Source organism: Zootoca vivipara, chromosome 2, assembly GCF_963506605.1.
Source record: "Zootoca vivipara chromosome 2, rZooViv1.1, whole genome shotgun sequence".
NCBI lineage: Eukaryota > Metazoa > Chordata > Lepidosauria > Squamata > Lacertidae > Zootoca > Zootoca vivipara.
Genome location: NC_083277.1, coordinates 95,574,651 through 95,590,032, shown reverse-complemented (window position 1 = coordinate 95,590,032; position 15,382 = coordinate 95,574,651). Strand labels below are relative to the sequence as shown.

Sequence of the window (15,382 nt, the reverse complement as noted above, 5' to 3'; positions counted from 1 at the left end):
TGGCCTCTTTTTCTTTCTTTTTTGTGACTTCACTGGGGGAAACCCTGTTGCCACAGAGACCTCTGAAAAAGAGCCCTGCTCAGAATGCTTTTGGTTCATTTTCTTGTTCATTTGTTCATTTTCTTGTTTGGACACCTGGGATTGTATCTGTGCAATAATCCTATCATTTATAGCAGATCATGGCTTCAGTGCTGTACCAGCCCTGGGTCTGAGGAATGAGCCCCCGAACAAGAATTACACCCTGTAGTACACTGGGGCTTGGACTTGTAAACACATTTCTTTTCTTCTCAGATAATTAAACAGTCCGTAACGGAGCTCAAGCTACAACCCGAGGAGAGTTTTGTGCTGAAGGTGGTACAGCTGGAAGAGTTACTCGCAGTTCGGCATTCTGTGTTTGTGATTGGAAATGCAGGCTGCGGCAAATCTCAGGTAGGAGCCATGAGCCTACAGTTAGGGCTCCACCACTCCATCATCATTCCAAAACATGATAATTAGCAAGGACTCATTGTTCAAGTGATCCACAGCCCCGAAGAGTAGAAAAATAGCTTTGTGAGAGACATTATACTGAAACAAAAGGTATAGTTTGGGGGGTGGTTGTGTTTTGATATTCTCTGATGTTACAGAAGCAGTTGGAAACTCTATCCCAGTCTTTGCCTTTCTCCTGACAGGTTCTGAAATCTCTGAATAAAACTTACCAACTGATGAAAAGAAAACCTGTGGCTATTGACCTTGACCCTAAAGCTGTAACCTGTGATGAACTATTTGGAATCATTAATCCTGCTACCAGAGAATGGAAAGATGGTAGGAAATAATCCCAGAAATAACGGGTAGTATAAATATCCAGATATACAAAAAGGAGAAATATTATACCTTAGAGCTGCATCCTAGAAGCGTGAAGTTTAAATTCCAAGATTTTCTTCTCAGAAGAGAAAACCCAACCCCTACCCTGACAGCATCGTCAAAATTTTGCTTCCACGTGAATTTCTGCCGAAACTAATAAGATTTTTTTTACATTTACATTGATCCTTTTACAGACCCGATAGGTTCTTTTTTAGCACGGAGAAATGGCAGGGCACATGGACTGACCTGATGCATTTGTAATTAGTGATGTTGTTCAAAATTTTGATATTTAAAAGTGCTTCCGTATGAAAGTATCAGTTGTAAATTTATTTTGATCTCCTACTCCTAGCCCCATGGTAGTTTGTGCCAGTTTCGGCAGGGCGAATTCCAAGAAATGAAATTTTTCAAAATGTACTTACCTATTCTGAAATCCCCTTAAACTGGTTTGACATACAATTACCCGAAAACAAGGAAGTTGCCAGTGATTCTACATGAGAATTACTGGCTCAGATTAGGCTTCCAGAGTTCCTCTAGTTATTAAGAGTCAATAGATTTGATCTTCTCTAAGGTAAATGCCATATAAATTGGGTCCCTCTAGACCAGGGATGGGGAGCCTGTGTCTCTTCCAGATATTGTTGCAGAACAACCCCCATTTGCCCCTGCCAGCTTGGAAGAGTGACATGGGAGAGACACAGGCTCCCTGCTCATGAACCAAACTGATCTCAACCAGAACTGTATGAGCTGTTCACGGGTATGCATGTTTTAGCAGGATGAAATCCTACTATGTCACAGTTTTTTAGGCTTTATTACATATTTGAGAAAATGCATCTATTTACAAAATGTATACAAGCTACCAACATGAGTCTGACCAAACTGCAGGAGGCAGTAGAAGACAGGAGTGCCAGGTGCGCTCTGGTCCATGGGGTCATGAAGAGTCGAACACGACTAAACAGCTAAACAACAACAATACACTGCTTTACACTTCTAAGATGAACTATCATATCTGTAATAATAATAATAAATAATAATAATAATAATAATAATAATAATAATAATAATAATAATAATACAGTGGTACCTCGGTCTACAAACAGCCCTGTTAACGAATGCTTTGGACAACAAACTCCGCAAAACTGGAAGTAGGTGTTCCGGTTAGCAAACTTTGCCCTGGAAGACGAACAGAAGCTGGACACCGCCGGCGGGAGGCCTCATTAGGAAAAGCACGCGCCTTGGTTTAAGAACAGACCTCTGGAATGGATTAAGTTTGTAACCCGAGGTACCACTGTAATAATAATGATAAATATATTTATACCTTGCCCATCTGGCTGGGTTTCCCCAGCCACTCTGGGCAGCTTCCAACAGAAAATTAAAAACACGATTAAACAGCAAACATTAAAAACGTCCCTAAATGTCTTCTAAAAGTCGGATAGTTGTTTATTTCCTTGACATCTGATGGGAGGGTGTTCCACAGGGTGGGTGCCACTACCAAGAAGGCCCTCTGCCTGGTTTCCTGTAACCTCACTTCTCGCAGTGAGGGAACTGCCAGAAGGCCCTCGGAGCTGGACCTCCGTGTCCAGGCTGAACGATAGGAGTGGAAACGCTCCTTCAGGTATACTGGGCCGATGTTATATACAAACAACATTTAGAAGCTGTACTTCTCAAATGATTTCTCTACGTCAAAAGTTTAGTTTAAAATGGAAGAATGATGTGTAAACAGTGAAATTCAGTGTGAATTCATCTGTGTTCCGCGTAGGCTTGTTTTCAACTATCATGCGTGATCTCGCTAATATAACTCATAAAGGACCAAAATGGATCGTTCTGGATGGAGATATCGATCCGATGTGGATTGAGTCTTTGAATACAGTTATGGATGACAACAAGGTCAGTACAGGAACTCAGAGATAAAATTGTTGGTTTCCATATCAGCAAGATGAAGAAGAAGTCACGCCATGCTTGTTTCTCTCTCTCTCCTAGGTGCTCACCCTAGCAAGCAACGAGCGAATCCCACTAAATCCCACCATGAGGCTTGTGTTTGAGATCAGCCACCTAAGAACAGCAACACCCGCCACAGTGTCCAGAGCAGGAATCTTGTACATTAACCCTGCTGACCTTGGCTGGAATCCGTGAGTTTGAGTTCCCTTTTGAGTGTCTTCCCTTGCTAGCAAAAGCAAGTTTCTTCATGGCATACAGAGTAAAAGCTTTCATCCCTTGATGCATTCATTTATTTACTTTGAAATATTTCTAAGCCACTTCATATATTATTTTTAAAAATCTAAGGTGCATAAAACAGTGCAAATCAACATAAAAGCACCCTAGAACAGTATTTTAGCCATACATAAATCCAATGGTGTGGGGTCTAGATCTCATGGATCAGGGGCAGCCTGTGCAAAGAGATGCATCTTTACAAGACTTCTGTAGTAAATAACTGATGGTGCATATATTTTGACATAGATATGACTGTTTGTGTTTAATGAAGGTGGGTGAGAGAAATCTAGTTCCAGTGGTGGCTTCTTGTTAAACATAGCCTAAAGTAGAATATGAGAAGACAGGGAATTTGAATCTTTCTTCCCCTCATTGTTCAAATATTTACAGTGGTACTTAATTCGTTCTGGAGGTCCGTTCTTAACCTGAAACTGTTCTTAGCCTGAGGTACCACTAATGGGGCCTCCCGCTGCCGCCACTCGATTTCTGTTCTCATCCTGAGGTAAAGTTCTTAACCCAAGGTACTACTTCCAGGTTAGCGGAGTCTGTAACCTGAAGCATTTGTAACCCGAAGCGTTTGTAACCCGAGGTACCACTGTATCTATGAGCACTAGGTTCAGTCATGAAAATTATTTGAATCTAGCACTAAACACCCTCCCCTAGCCATTGGGCTCTTGTTATATCACAGGTTCATGTTTTCTTGTTCTGCAAAATAAAGATCTACTGAGGCCTTAATTTTATCCTCAATGGGATATCAGCAAGGTGAATTAAACAATGGAGGTTAGGATCTGAAATTGTAGTGCAACAAATGCAGTGCTTCGCTTCCTAGAACACATGTGGCTCATGTGTTACTATAATAAGGGAAGCATGTTTCATATTGCCCAACAGCTGAATAGGAAAATGGTTCCTCTGCACTCTGAAAATGATGCAGTTTAAGTAAGAGGAAGGAGGTATAATGCTTGCCTAAAGTAGAATGTAGGGACGTGGGTGGTGCTGTGGGTTAAACCACAGAGCCTAGGGCTTGCCGATCAGAAGGTCGGCGGTTTGAATCCCCGCAACGGGGTTAGCTCCCGTTGTTTGGTCCCAGCTCCTGCCAACCTAGCAGTTCAAAAGCATGAAGTGCAAGTAGATAAATAGGTACCGCTCTGGCAGGAAGGTAAACGGTGTTTCCATGTGCTGCTCTGGTTTGCCAGAAGCGGCTTAGTCATGCTGGCCACATGATCTGGAAGCTGTACGCCGGCTCCCTCGGCCTATAGAGCGAGATGAGCGCCACAACCCCAGAGTCGTCCGCAACTGGGTCCCTTTACCTTTACCTTTACCTTTTAAAAGTAGAATGTACATGTTCCATGCATGAGAGAATGCATAACATTGAATAAGTAATTTTATATCACCATTCAGAGTGGTGAGCAGCTGGATTGAGCGTCGGGAAGTACAATCTGAAAAAGCCAATTTGATGATCCTGTTTGACAAATACTTGCCCACGTGTTTGGATAAGCTGAAGTTTGGGTTCAAGAAGATAACCCCTGTACCTGAAGTGACGGTGATACAAACGATCCTGTACCTTCTAGAATGCCTCTTAACCCCAGTCAACACGCCTCCAGATTCTTCCAAAGAGCTGTACGAGCTCTATTTTGTGTTTGCTTGCTTCTGGGCATTTGGAGGAGCGATGTTCCAAGATCAGGTATCTTTAGAAATTTAAATTACTGTGTTCTGCTTCATACCTTCAAGGCATTATTGGCCAGAAGTGCATTTAGCAGCATTTATGTACACACACACACGTGGGTGGCGCTGTGGGTTAAACCACAGAGCCTAGGGCTTGCCCATCAGAAGGTCAGTGGTTCGAATCCCCGCAACAGGGTAAGCTGTTGTTTGGTCCCAGCTCCTGCCAACCTAGCAGTTCGAAAGCATGTCAAAGTGCAAGTAGATAAATAGGTACTGCTCCGGCAGGAAGGTAAACGGCGTTTCCGTGTGCTGCTCTGGTTCGCCAGAAGCTGCTTAGTCATGCTGGCCACATGATCTAGAAGCTGTACACTAGCTCCCTCGGCCAATAGAGCAAGATGAGTGCTACAACCCCAGAGTCGGTCACGACTGGACCTAATGGTCAGGGGTACCTTTACCTTTACCTATGTACACGGGAGCCATTTTTCTCTTCAAATGCTTCAACGCTTCAAATGCTACCCCAGTGACAAGGCTGGCACCAAAAATCGCTTCCTTGTGGCTGTGGTAACCTTTTAAATCTGCTTTCTGGGCATCTTGCCTGGATTGCTTGGTGCTATGTCAGTGCCACATTTCCCATGAGGGCACAGCTGTGTGGAACCCCAGCCATAGGCAAGCGATTCTGCCCTATGTCACTCTCTCTTAGGGAAGCAGCATGTCTGTATTCACATTTATTTTAATTGTTTGGTTTTGATAGGATTAGTTTTTTATGTTTCTGATATTCTCCGTGGCCACGTAATATATTTATGATCATATCAACATAAAAAGCATGTTAAACATCCCTCTTTTCCTCACCAGCTTGTAGACTATCGTGTGGAGTTCAGCAAATGGTGGATAAATGAGTTTAAAACCATCAAGTTTCCTTCTCAGGGGACTATTTTTGACTATTACATTGACTCAGATTCGAAAAAGTTCATGCCTTGGACTGATAAAGTGCCTGCATTTGAGTTGGATCCAGACGTCCCATTGCAGGTAATGGCTAAAACCCATTTTTCTTCCCGTTCATGTTTCATTTTAATTGCTTTTCCCCTATGGTGCTACAAAATAGAAACCAGGGCTGAGGGAAATTCCTGTATCAGCTCAATATCCCAGTAAAGAGTAGGAAGAGTATGCTAAGAGTGTTCTTGGTTTATGCAGCAATATGTCTGGTTCAAGTCACAGAGTTCCTGCTCCACCCCACAGAGTCAAGTATTCAGTCTTGTTTACAGGCTTACTTACCGTAGTCAGGGGGCAGCAACAAAAAGAGCCTTGCATGTTGTAACTCCCTTCCTCACCAGAAATTTCTGCATATGCAGAAATTTGCTTCTGGCATGCCATCAGCGCAGAAGCATTGCAGTTCATCAGTTGGGAGGCAAATGCTCATTCATGCAAGGATAAGAAGACATAGAAAATTACATCTGGAGAAGAACAAAACTGCATCACGTTGTATGGTTTTTCAGAGCTCCATTATTATTATTATTATTATTATTATTATTATTACTATTGCATTCATATTTTGGCTTCCTTTCAAGGAGCTCACAACGAAAGTGGTGTATACGGTCCTCTCTCTCCAAGTTTATCCCCACAACAACTCTGTGAGGTGGGTTAGACTGAGAGGAAAGTACTCCTTGCGGCAGTAGACACTAGGGTTTCCAGACGTCCCCAGTTCCTGGGACAGTCCCCGGATTTGCAAATCTGTCCCTGGACAAATTCAATTCACAGAATGTCTCCAGATTTGCAAGTCTGTCCCTGGGAAACCTGGCAGCACAAGTTGGCTTTGGCTGGCTTCAGGAGCTGCTCGCTGCCGTGGCGCCCGCCATTTTTCCTCTCCGGAAGTCCCCATATGATGTGTCTTGTGCGCAACACAAGAACCGGGGAACCGGGGATGTCCGGTGGTACAGATCTCCTGCCCCCTGCCCCGTTTGTTTTGACTGATCGGGGGAGGCTCGGGAGTCACAGGTGGGTGGCCGTTGCCCAGTTTTTTAAAAAAACTGCGCATTTTGTTTCACAGGGTGCGAAAGAAGGGTTTTGCACCTTTATACAATATGCATGTGTGCTTGGGCCCAGGGTATTTTGCCTCACCATCCCCACTACTGGCTCGCTGTTGCTACTCAGCTTCAAAAGGGGAAAAAAAGTGTCCCTGGATTCATTGAAAAAAATCTGGTAACCATAGTAGACACATATGAGTAATTTATATATTTGAGCCTTGCAGCTCGGTTAGTAAAACCACTGCTACTAATCTGGTCACTCCTCAGACAATTAAGTGAATTCCTGCAGCGCTAGAGGAAATCCTATGAATTTCCATTCAGCCCAAATAGCAGCCCTAGATAACTCTCAGTGAGGAATCAACCTCCCTTGTTAAAATCACATTTATTAGGTCTGATAGGAATTTACAGATGTAGCTTCTTTGGCGATCTTTGAAGATCTCAGAGAGTTGGGAATGCTTAGCACGATGCCTATCTGAAATTTGCAAGGTCTTCACAAGAGTCCTGTTGCAAAGCCATATGAGAAAATGATTTTCCTATTATTTTTATTATTTTTATTATTATAATAAATTATTTATACTTTTCAGGTTTATACATTTCACTAATTTTACAATCGTTTTGACATTACAAAACTTGACTTCCTTCCCGCTCTTTCTGCGGTTCCTTAAATTTATTTTCAATATATTCATCATATCCAAATTAACTTAATTTGCTCATTTATTCATCTTCTTTAAATATATACTCTTATGAAACTGCAGGAAAACGATTTCCCATGCGCAACTTCTGCTTTACTGTGTCTTCAAAGGAATCCTGTGCCAGAGAGTGCCTTCAGCCATGTGGTTTATGTTGTTTAGACTTTATAAATAGTTTCTTTTCATTCTGCTTTTGCAGGCCTCAATGGTCCACACAACAGAAACCATCCGGATTCGCTATTTCATGGATCTCTTAATGGCAAAGAAATGGCCTGTGATGCTAGTTGGGAATGCAGGCACTGGGAAGTCAGTGCTAATGGTAGATAAGCTGGACACCCTGAACACAGATGATTACTTAGTGCAATCTGTCCCCTTTAATTTCTACACAACTTCAGCAATGCTGCAGTGTAAGGAGGCCGGATTTGTTTGTTTGTTTGTTTGTTTTATTGCATTTATATCTCACCTTTTTCCTGAAAGGAACAGAAGGTGGGGGCAACAGTTCTTTCTCTCCCCATTTTATCCTCACAACAACTCTGTGTCACAGGTTAGGACAGTGATGGGCAACCTTTGGAGCTTGGTGTGTCAAAATTCGCCAAAAAACAGAGCATAACGGGTGGTGTGTCACTTCGAGAAAAAACCCACAATTTCATGATATTTATGGTTTAAATAACAAAAAATGTATAATTGTTTCCCCTTTAAAAAGGGGAAAGGAGAGGTAAAAAAATTATTAAAGTTTTTTTAAAAATAAAAAATAAAAAAATATTTAAAAAGGAAAAAAATAAGGCAAAACCCAGAAGTCTTTCCCAGTGGGACTCTGGACTCAGGCCTTCCTCCAACGGGTCTTACTCAAAAAAGTTCAACAACTTTTGACCTGAACCCCCCAAAAGGGGGTAGATCACTGCCAATTTTAACTCTGTGAGTAGATCGCAGTCTCTTGGGAGTTTGCCACCCCTGGAATAGAAGAACCAGGTAACTGGGGGGGGGGGCCTTCGGGTCAAAGTTGTTGAGTGTTTTCAGGGAGGAGGTAAACTTTTGAGCTTTTTTTAAGGGAAGCCACATCTGTTCAGCTTCTTTGGGGGGAGCCAATGATCTACCAGTGATCTACCGCAGACGTCCAGTGTTCTACCGGTAGATCACGATTTACCTGATAGACATGCCTGTCCTATTCCCTTGCCCAAATATGTATGGCTCAGAAAAGGGTCACCAAAAAGATTGAGGCAATAAAACAGCTCTTCTGTGAGGAAAGTCCAAAATGGCTCAGATGGGGGGGGTGCATCTTCAGGGTGCACAAGTCTACAGATTATTTTAAAAGCTATTTGACAAAAATCTTAGGCTTGAAAATAAGGGGAAATGAAAACTACCTATTTCTGGGGGGAAAGTCGCACAGTCTGGATGACAAAATAGAGACGACGAGCGCGGCGTTGGCCAGGACCAGAACCGAGAGGGCGCACTGGGTCATGAGCTGGTTGCGCTCAGGCAGGGCGGGCACGGTGGTGGCCACGCTGCCCACCCCACTCGCATTGCTGCTCCGCGCCTCCTTGCCGTCAGGGGAACTGCTGCTGCCCAGGGCGGGTGCGGCGTCATGGCCGCTGGGCGCAGTGGAGGCAGAGGACGGTGGCAGCGGCACTGCTGGTGAGGATGGCAGTGGCGGCGGCCTCAGGACCCCCTGAGCTGGGAGCGCTTCCCTGCCCCACAGCGCGGCCAGCAGCAGCAGCAGGGGCACACGCGCCAAAGTCCGATCTCTCCCTCCGCAAAGCGCTTGACAGTGCCGCCTTCCGTAGCCTGCTCTTGGACAGCCAATCCCCAGCGCCCGTACGAAGCGGTCGCATCAACCAATCCAGCCGCCGCCTTGAAAAACGTGGAGAGGGATTGGCTAGGCGAGGTTGCTGACGCGCCCAAGGCACGCGCCGCCCTTCTCAGTGCTGGGAGGAAAGAGAGAGTGTCATGGAGCTGCCGAGCATGCTCGCTGGCAGCGGCTGAAGCTGTGCTGTCCTTAAGTTGCTCTCACTTGCCCTGTACCTGTTTCACCTCGGCACGCGGCCGCGTGTCACCTAAAATGGCTATGCGTGTCAGTGGTGACACGCGTGTCATAGGTTCGCCATCAGTGGGTTAGGATGAGAGAAACAGTAACTGGCCCAAGATCACACCCAGTGAGCTTCATGGCCAAGTGGGGATTTGAACCCTTGAATCTCCCAGGTCCAGGGAGGCGGGTGGCGCTGTGGGTTAAACCACAGAGCCTAGGGCTTGGTGATCAGAAGGTTGGCAGTTCGAATCCCCACAATGGAGTGAGCTCCTGTTGTTCAGTCCCAGCTCCTGCCAACCTAGCAGTTTAAAAGTACGTCAAAGTGCAAGTAGATAAATAGGTACCACTCCGGTGGGAAGGTAAATGGAGTTTCCGTATGCTGCTATGGTTCGCCGGAAGCGGCTTAGTCATGCTGGCCACATGACCCGGAAGCCGCCGGCTCCCTCGGCCAGTAAAGCGAGATGAGCGCCGCAATCCCAGAGTCGTCCACGACTGGACCTAACAGTCAGGGGTCCCTTTACCTTTACCTTTACCTATCTCCCAGGTCCTAGTCTGACACTCTAACCACTGTACCACGCTGGCTGTCCCTGTACCACGCTGGCAAGCTTTACCTGATTGCCAGGATAAGACCCTGTGACATTTGTTTCTGCGTGGTCTTCTTCTTTTTAATGCAGCTATTCTTGAGAAGCCCCTGGAGAAGAAATCCGGCAGGAACTTTGGTCCCCCTGGTACCAAGAAACTCATCTACTTCATAGATGATATGAACATGCCAGAAGTCGACAAATATGGGACTGTGGCTCCTCATACCTTAATCAGGCAGCACATGGACCATGGGCACTGGTATGAATGCACTTTGTCATGTGACTCCTGGTCAATGCGCATATTTGAATGGCACAGTTGAATGTTGTGGAACTTCATGCGCTACTCTCATTTTCTACCAGTAATCTCCATTGAGACGGGGATTCTGAAATCGCAACAATCCAAAAGGCAATGAAATATATGCAATAGAAATGGGTACACACAAGTGTGACACCACCCTCTTACTGTAAAGTTTCGGAGTCTTGCTGTCACACTTTCTCTGTTTTGAACTGACTCCACACTTTCAACACCAATCTATATAGTACATTTCAAAAAAAAAAAAAAGGAGCTCCCTTATATACTGTGTCCAACACAATGCTAGATTTCTGTGATGGACACCTGCCTTTTGTGTGGGAGTTACAGCACACTATTATTAAATGTGCAGAATGTAAAATGTCCACTTCTGTAGACCTCTGAACAAGTCCAGAGGAGTCGGACCGAGATCTGTTTTTGCAACATCATATCATCAAATTCTATCTCCTACCCCTTAGGTGTCCCTACAACAGAGTCCCAAAAAGAAAATAAATTAGGCATTCTGTGTCCAAGCAGGGATGTCATCAGTCCCGCAAAATCACAAGCAGAAATCCCCATTTGGTTTAGGAATCGGAACTCAGAAAGTAAGGAATCGGAACTCATTGCTTAAACCAATAATGTGCAACATATACATTTGTGTGTACACACACACAACATGTACATGCACATTTCTAATTATGAGGGAGTCATATGTTCACTGGAAGTGGATGAACATACGCCATGGTAATGTTGCCACCTTGCAGCCAAAGACAGCAAATGCAGGCTGATCTTGGACACACACCCTTCGGTTTATTTCCTTTATTCGTCTGGGGTAGGGGTGTGTGTGTGTGTGTGTGTGTGTGTGTGTGTGTGTGTGTGTGTAACTCAAGTAATGTAACCTCCCTAACTCAACCCTCAGACTTTTGTTGCTGACTATTGCAGATGGGTTAATGATGAATGATGTGCGGGTTGCAAAAGGTTTTAATGCATAAAAATCCAGTGTAATCTAGAGAAAACGGAGTGTTTGAATGCTTGCTTCCTGCAAAATGTGTGCAAATGACCACTGTGGAGAGCTGTGGAGATTCCACTGGATTAGCTAAACTAGGGCTGACTGAGTTGGGATATGGATCTGAAGTAGATCTTCAGATCCTATCATGCTTCCCTTGGGAGCAATCTCCAACTTGTGCTTCCACAGAGCTGATGTATCTCTCAAAATCTCATTCGTGTTCTCTTAATGAGAGGAGGTCATGAAAAGAAGCCTTCATTTTGCCCTTTGCCCTCATTTTCCTTAAATGTACATGCAAGATAGATGAGACTTCCTAAATGTAAGCGGATTTGGAACTTTGTGCAAAAGTTCCGTCTCATAATCATTTCCCCTCCTTGCTTATTTCTGTTAGGTATGACAGAACCAAGCTGACACTGAAGGATATTCACAACTGCCAGTATGTTGCATGTATGAATCCAACTTCTGGATCCTTCACCATTGACTCGAGACTCCAGGTACCTGTCAAAGAGCCCTGTTGTAGAGGTTTCAGTCAAAGGCATCTGCTACACCCCTGCAACGTTTGCTTCTTTGGATTTGGTCATCTCTTCCCAAGTAGAAGCAGAAAAGCAGATTGTGTCTGCGTTCTTTTGGCTTTCTTTTAGAGAATTAAAATGTGTGCCCTTTTGTTTAAGAGGGTGCTGCCCAGCCTGATCTTTATGAATGGCTTTTGTTGCAGCGGCATTTCTGTGTCTTTGCGGTGAGTTTCCCAGGACAAGATGCTCTTATGGCAATCTACAGCACCATCCTAGGTCAGCACTTGGCCCTCCGAACCGTCCCCATGGTGGTTCAAAAGATGCATTCACAGCTTGTTTCTGCAGCTCTAGGTAAGCACTTGCAAAAGTAGAAAGCCTTGCAATACATGGTTCACGCTTTTCATGCTTACTGCCCTCTTTGCTCGGTTTTCTGGTTCAGGTTTAAGTCACACAGACAAGCCCCTCATTTTCATGTATATCTGCTCTATTTCTCCACAACAGCCTTGCATCAGAAAATCACATCAACCTTTCTTCCTACGGCCATCAAATTTCACTATGTTTTCAATCTCCGGGACCTTTCTAACATCTTCCAGGTACAATGTCACTTCTGTATAGCTATTTGCACTTTGCTATGTGTGTGGATTTCTCTTTCCCTATTCCCTAGGAATAGCGTAGGCGAAACATAGTCCCACTGCCTGGGGACGGTGCAGGGCAGGGTCTAGTCTGTTGAGGCCATTATAGAGTACACCTGTGTCCTCAGAGGACACCCAGCTTAGGAAACGGAAGGCAAGCAAAATCGGTCTCTCCAACCAAAGCCATGCTGTCCTCCTTCCTTTCTGAAGGGGAAAGGAATGGATTTTGACTCAAGGACTGACCGCCCGTATTAGCCATGCTGATTTCAAGCTGAAGGTGATTGAGACCGATGTGCTGATTCACCAGCATCCTAGGGGAGGTCCATCTTAGCATTGCCAACTTGCTCAGAGCAGTATGAAGAGCCCCATGGATGGTAGGATGCAGAGCGTAACTGCCTCCTAACCCTTTTGCTCTCTTTCTGAATCCTTGCGTGTACAGTGGTACCTCGGGTTACAAACGCTTCAGGTTACAAACTCCTCTAACCCAGAAATAGTACCTCGGGTTAAGAACTTTGCTTCAGGATGAGAACAGAAATCGCGCAGCAGCGGAGCGGCAGCAGCAGGAGGCCCCATTACCTAAAGTGGTACCTCAGGTTAAGAACAGATACAGGTTAAGAACGGACCTCCAGAACGAATTAAGTTCTTAACCAGAGGTACCACTGTATTGCCTTCTGCCCCTGCATCCTATTCCCCTACCTATACTGATTTCAAAGGGATAGGGAAAGAGAGATCCACAGAACCTCCGGCAAGTCATGTTTATATAGAGCTGTCCCTGCCTTGCCTCTGTTTTCTTCCCATATCATCTCCCCTTTCAGAAGCAGTTCATGCCTTTTACAGCTCACAGTCATCCTTCCGGGATTCAGCATGACTGTTCTTCTTACATCCATTGTGAATTTATACAGTATGACATTTCCCGAGGCGTTCTGTTCTGGCATAAGGAAATGCAATCTGTTAACACCCATGTAACTGCTGTAAACACAAGGGCCCTGGGGAACAACAAGCTTTCTTGGAAACGCAAAGTTTGCCACCATGTTGTTGTCCCTCCTCTGTCAGTTTTTCGGCGTTCCCTTTGTTTTGTTGCAACCTGGCTTTGTGGCAGGCGAGCAAAGTGCTGCTTTTGCCATGGCACTTGTCAGATTTAGAGCATGGGCCGGGTACTCCGTTGTGCGGCTGGAGCACTGCAAAGAGTGCCCAAGATGCCAGCAATCAGTCTTGGGGAATAACGACCCACAAATCATAGAATGGCAGAGTTGGAAGGGACCCTGAGGATCATCTAATCCAACCCTCTGCAATGCAGGAATATGCAGCTGTCCCATACGGGGATCGAACCTGCAACCTTGGTGTTATCAGCACCATGCTCTAACCAACTGAGCAACCGTGTTTCTCAAAAAATAAGATACCGTCTTATATTTATTTTTTCTCAAAAAAACATATGGTGGCTTATTTTCAGGGGATGTCTTCTTCTTCTTCTTCTTCTTCTTCTTCTTATTATTATTATTATTATTATTATTATTATTATTATTAAGTATGGTACAGTTTAACCTACAAGGTTAAACTGCCTATCACTATGGCTTATATTCGGGGTATGGCTTATTTTTGGAGAAACACGGTATCTGAGAGTTATGTGCCATGTGCTATTCCTTTAAACCAAGGGTAGCCTATCTGGTGCCCTCCAGTTATTGTCAGGCTGTATACTCACCCAGACACTTGCATGCTCAAGCACACAGAGATTATTCTTCCCTCTCTAGCCCCATCAACCTCAGTGTGGCCATGCTAGCAGGTTCAGAAACCAGAGAGTATTATAACTATCATTGCTGAGCAACCACAAGTCCCAATACTTCATCCCCAAGGCCTGGAAATTTTTTCCCCCAGAGAGGTAGCAGCAGCGGTGGTGGTGGACTCCCTCCCATAGTAAACTTTTATATGCTGACATCTTAAGTAATGAAGGAAACGATGCCTTATGAGGAACGGCTTAGGGAGCTGGGTATGTTTAGCCTGGAGAAGAGAAGGTTAAGGGGTGATATGATAGCCATGTTCAAATATATAAAAGGATGTCATATAGAGAAGGGAAAAAGATTCTTTTCTGCTGCTCCAGAGAAGCGGACACAGAGCAATGGATTCAAACTACAAGAAAGAAGATTCCACCTAAACATTAGGAAGAACTTCCTGACAGTAAGAGCTGTTCGGCAGTGGAATTTGCTACCAAGGAGTGTGGTGGAGTCTCCTTCTTTGGAGGTCTTTAAGCAGAGGCTTGACAGGCATATGTCAAGAATGCTTTGATGGTGTTTCCTGCTTGGCAGGGGGTTGGACTGGATGGCCCTTGTGGTCTCTTCCAACTCTATGATTCTATGAGAACCCACACTCTCAATACCTCTCACAGCGTCCCTCTGGGTTTGTGGGATCTGTGTCTGCAAGCACCTTTGGGCAAGCACTTGATATGAACTATCACATGAAAAGAAATCCTTATAGCTTATCACAGTGTTTGCACTGGGCAGAAGAGGGCCATGCAAACACAGTGAGGATAAGCAAGGTGGGTGGGCTCTGCTTCTTGATGCCATCAGAAGTCTCTGCTGCCTGTGCTTGCTTGAGCAGCACATTTGCTAGAAAGCTGCACTGTTGCCTTATGGGACCAGGCAGCCAGTGCTGGAAGCATTTTCTGTCTTTGGCAGGGACTTCTCTTCTCCACGGCCGAATGCCTCCGAGTGCCGGTGGACCTGGTCCGACTGTGGCTGCATGAAGCCACAAGGGTTTACTGTGACAAACTTGTGGAGGAAAAAGATCAGGAGAGCTTTGGCCGGGTCATGATGGCTACATGCAAAAAATTCTTTGAGGTAGGGTAGTCATTCTTCTGCCGTTCTTCAGCTCTGATACTCTCTAGATTCAAGGGCGAATGTGGACTCTGCCTGGATGCCTGCAGTCTGTTCC

The 15,382-nt window shown here is 44.9% G+C and overlaps 1 protein-coding gene across 1 annotated transcript in view; it reads left to right on the top strand.

Annotated features, from left to right (window-relative positions):
* DNAH17 (dynein axonemal heavy chain 17) overlaps window positions 1-15,382 on the top strand; it is a 98,476-nt gene that overhangs the window by 39,288 nt on the left and 43,806 nt on the right. Inside the window, exons 38-49 of the mRNA XM_060271057.1 lie at window positions 292-429; window positions 669-801; window positions 2,594-2,721; window positions 2,815-2,963; window positions 4,441-4,723; window positions 5,557-5,730; window positions 7,614-7,821; window positions 10,112-10,277; window positions 11,705-11,807; window positions 12,029-12,176; window positions 12,327-12,418; window positions 15,127-15,288. Coding sequence (XP_060127040.1) covers window positions 292-429; window positions 669-801; window positions 2,594-2,721; window positions 2,815-2,963; window positions 4,441-4,723; window positions 5,557-5,730; window positions 7,614-7,821; window positions 10,112-10,277; window positions 11,705-11,807; window positions 12,029-12,176; window positions 12,327-12,418; window positions 15,127-15,288 — 1,884 coding nt within the window. The remainder of the gene's footprint in view (window positions 1-291; window positions 430-668; window positions 802-2,593; window positions 2,722-2,814; window positions 2,964-4,440; window positions 4,724-5,556; window positions 5,731-7,613; window positions 7,822-10,111; window positions 10,278-11,704; window positions 11,808-12,028; window positions 12,177-12,326; window positions 12,419-15,126; window positions 15,289-15,382) is intronic.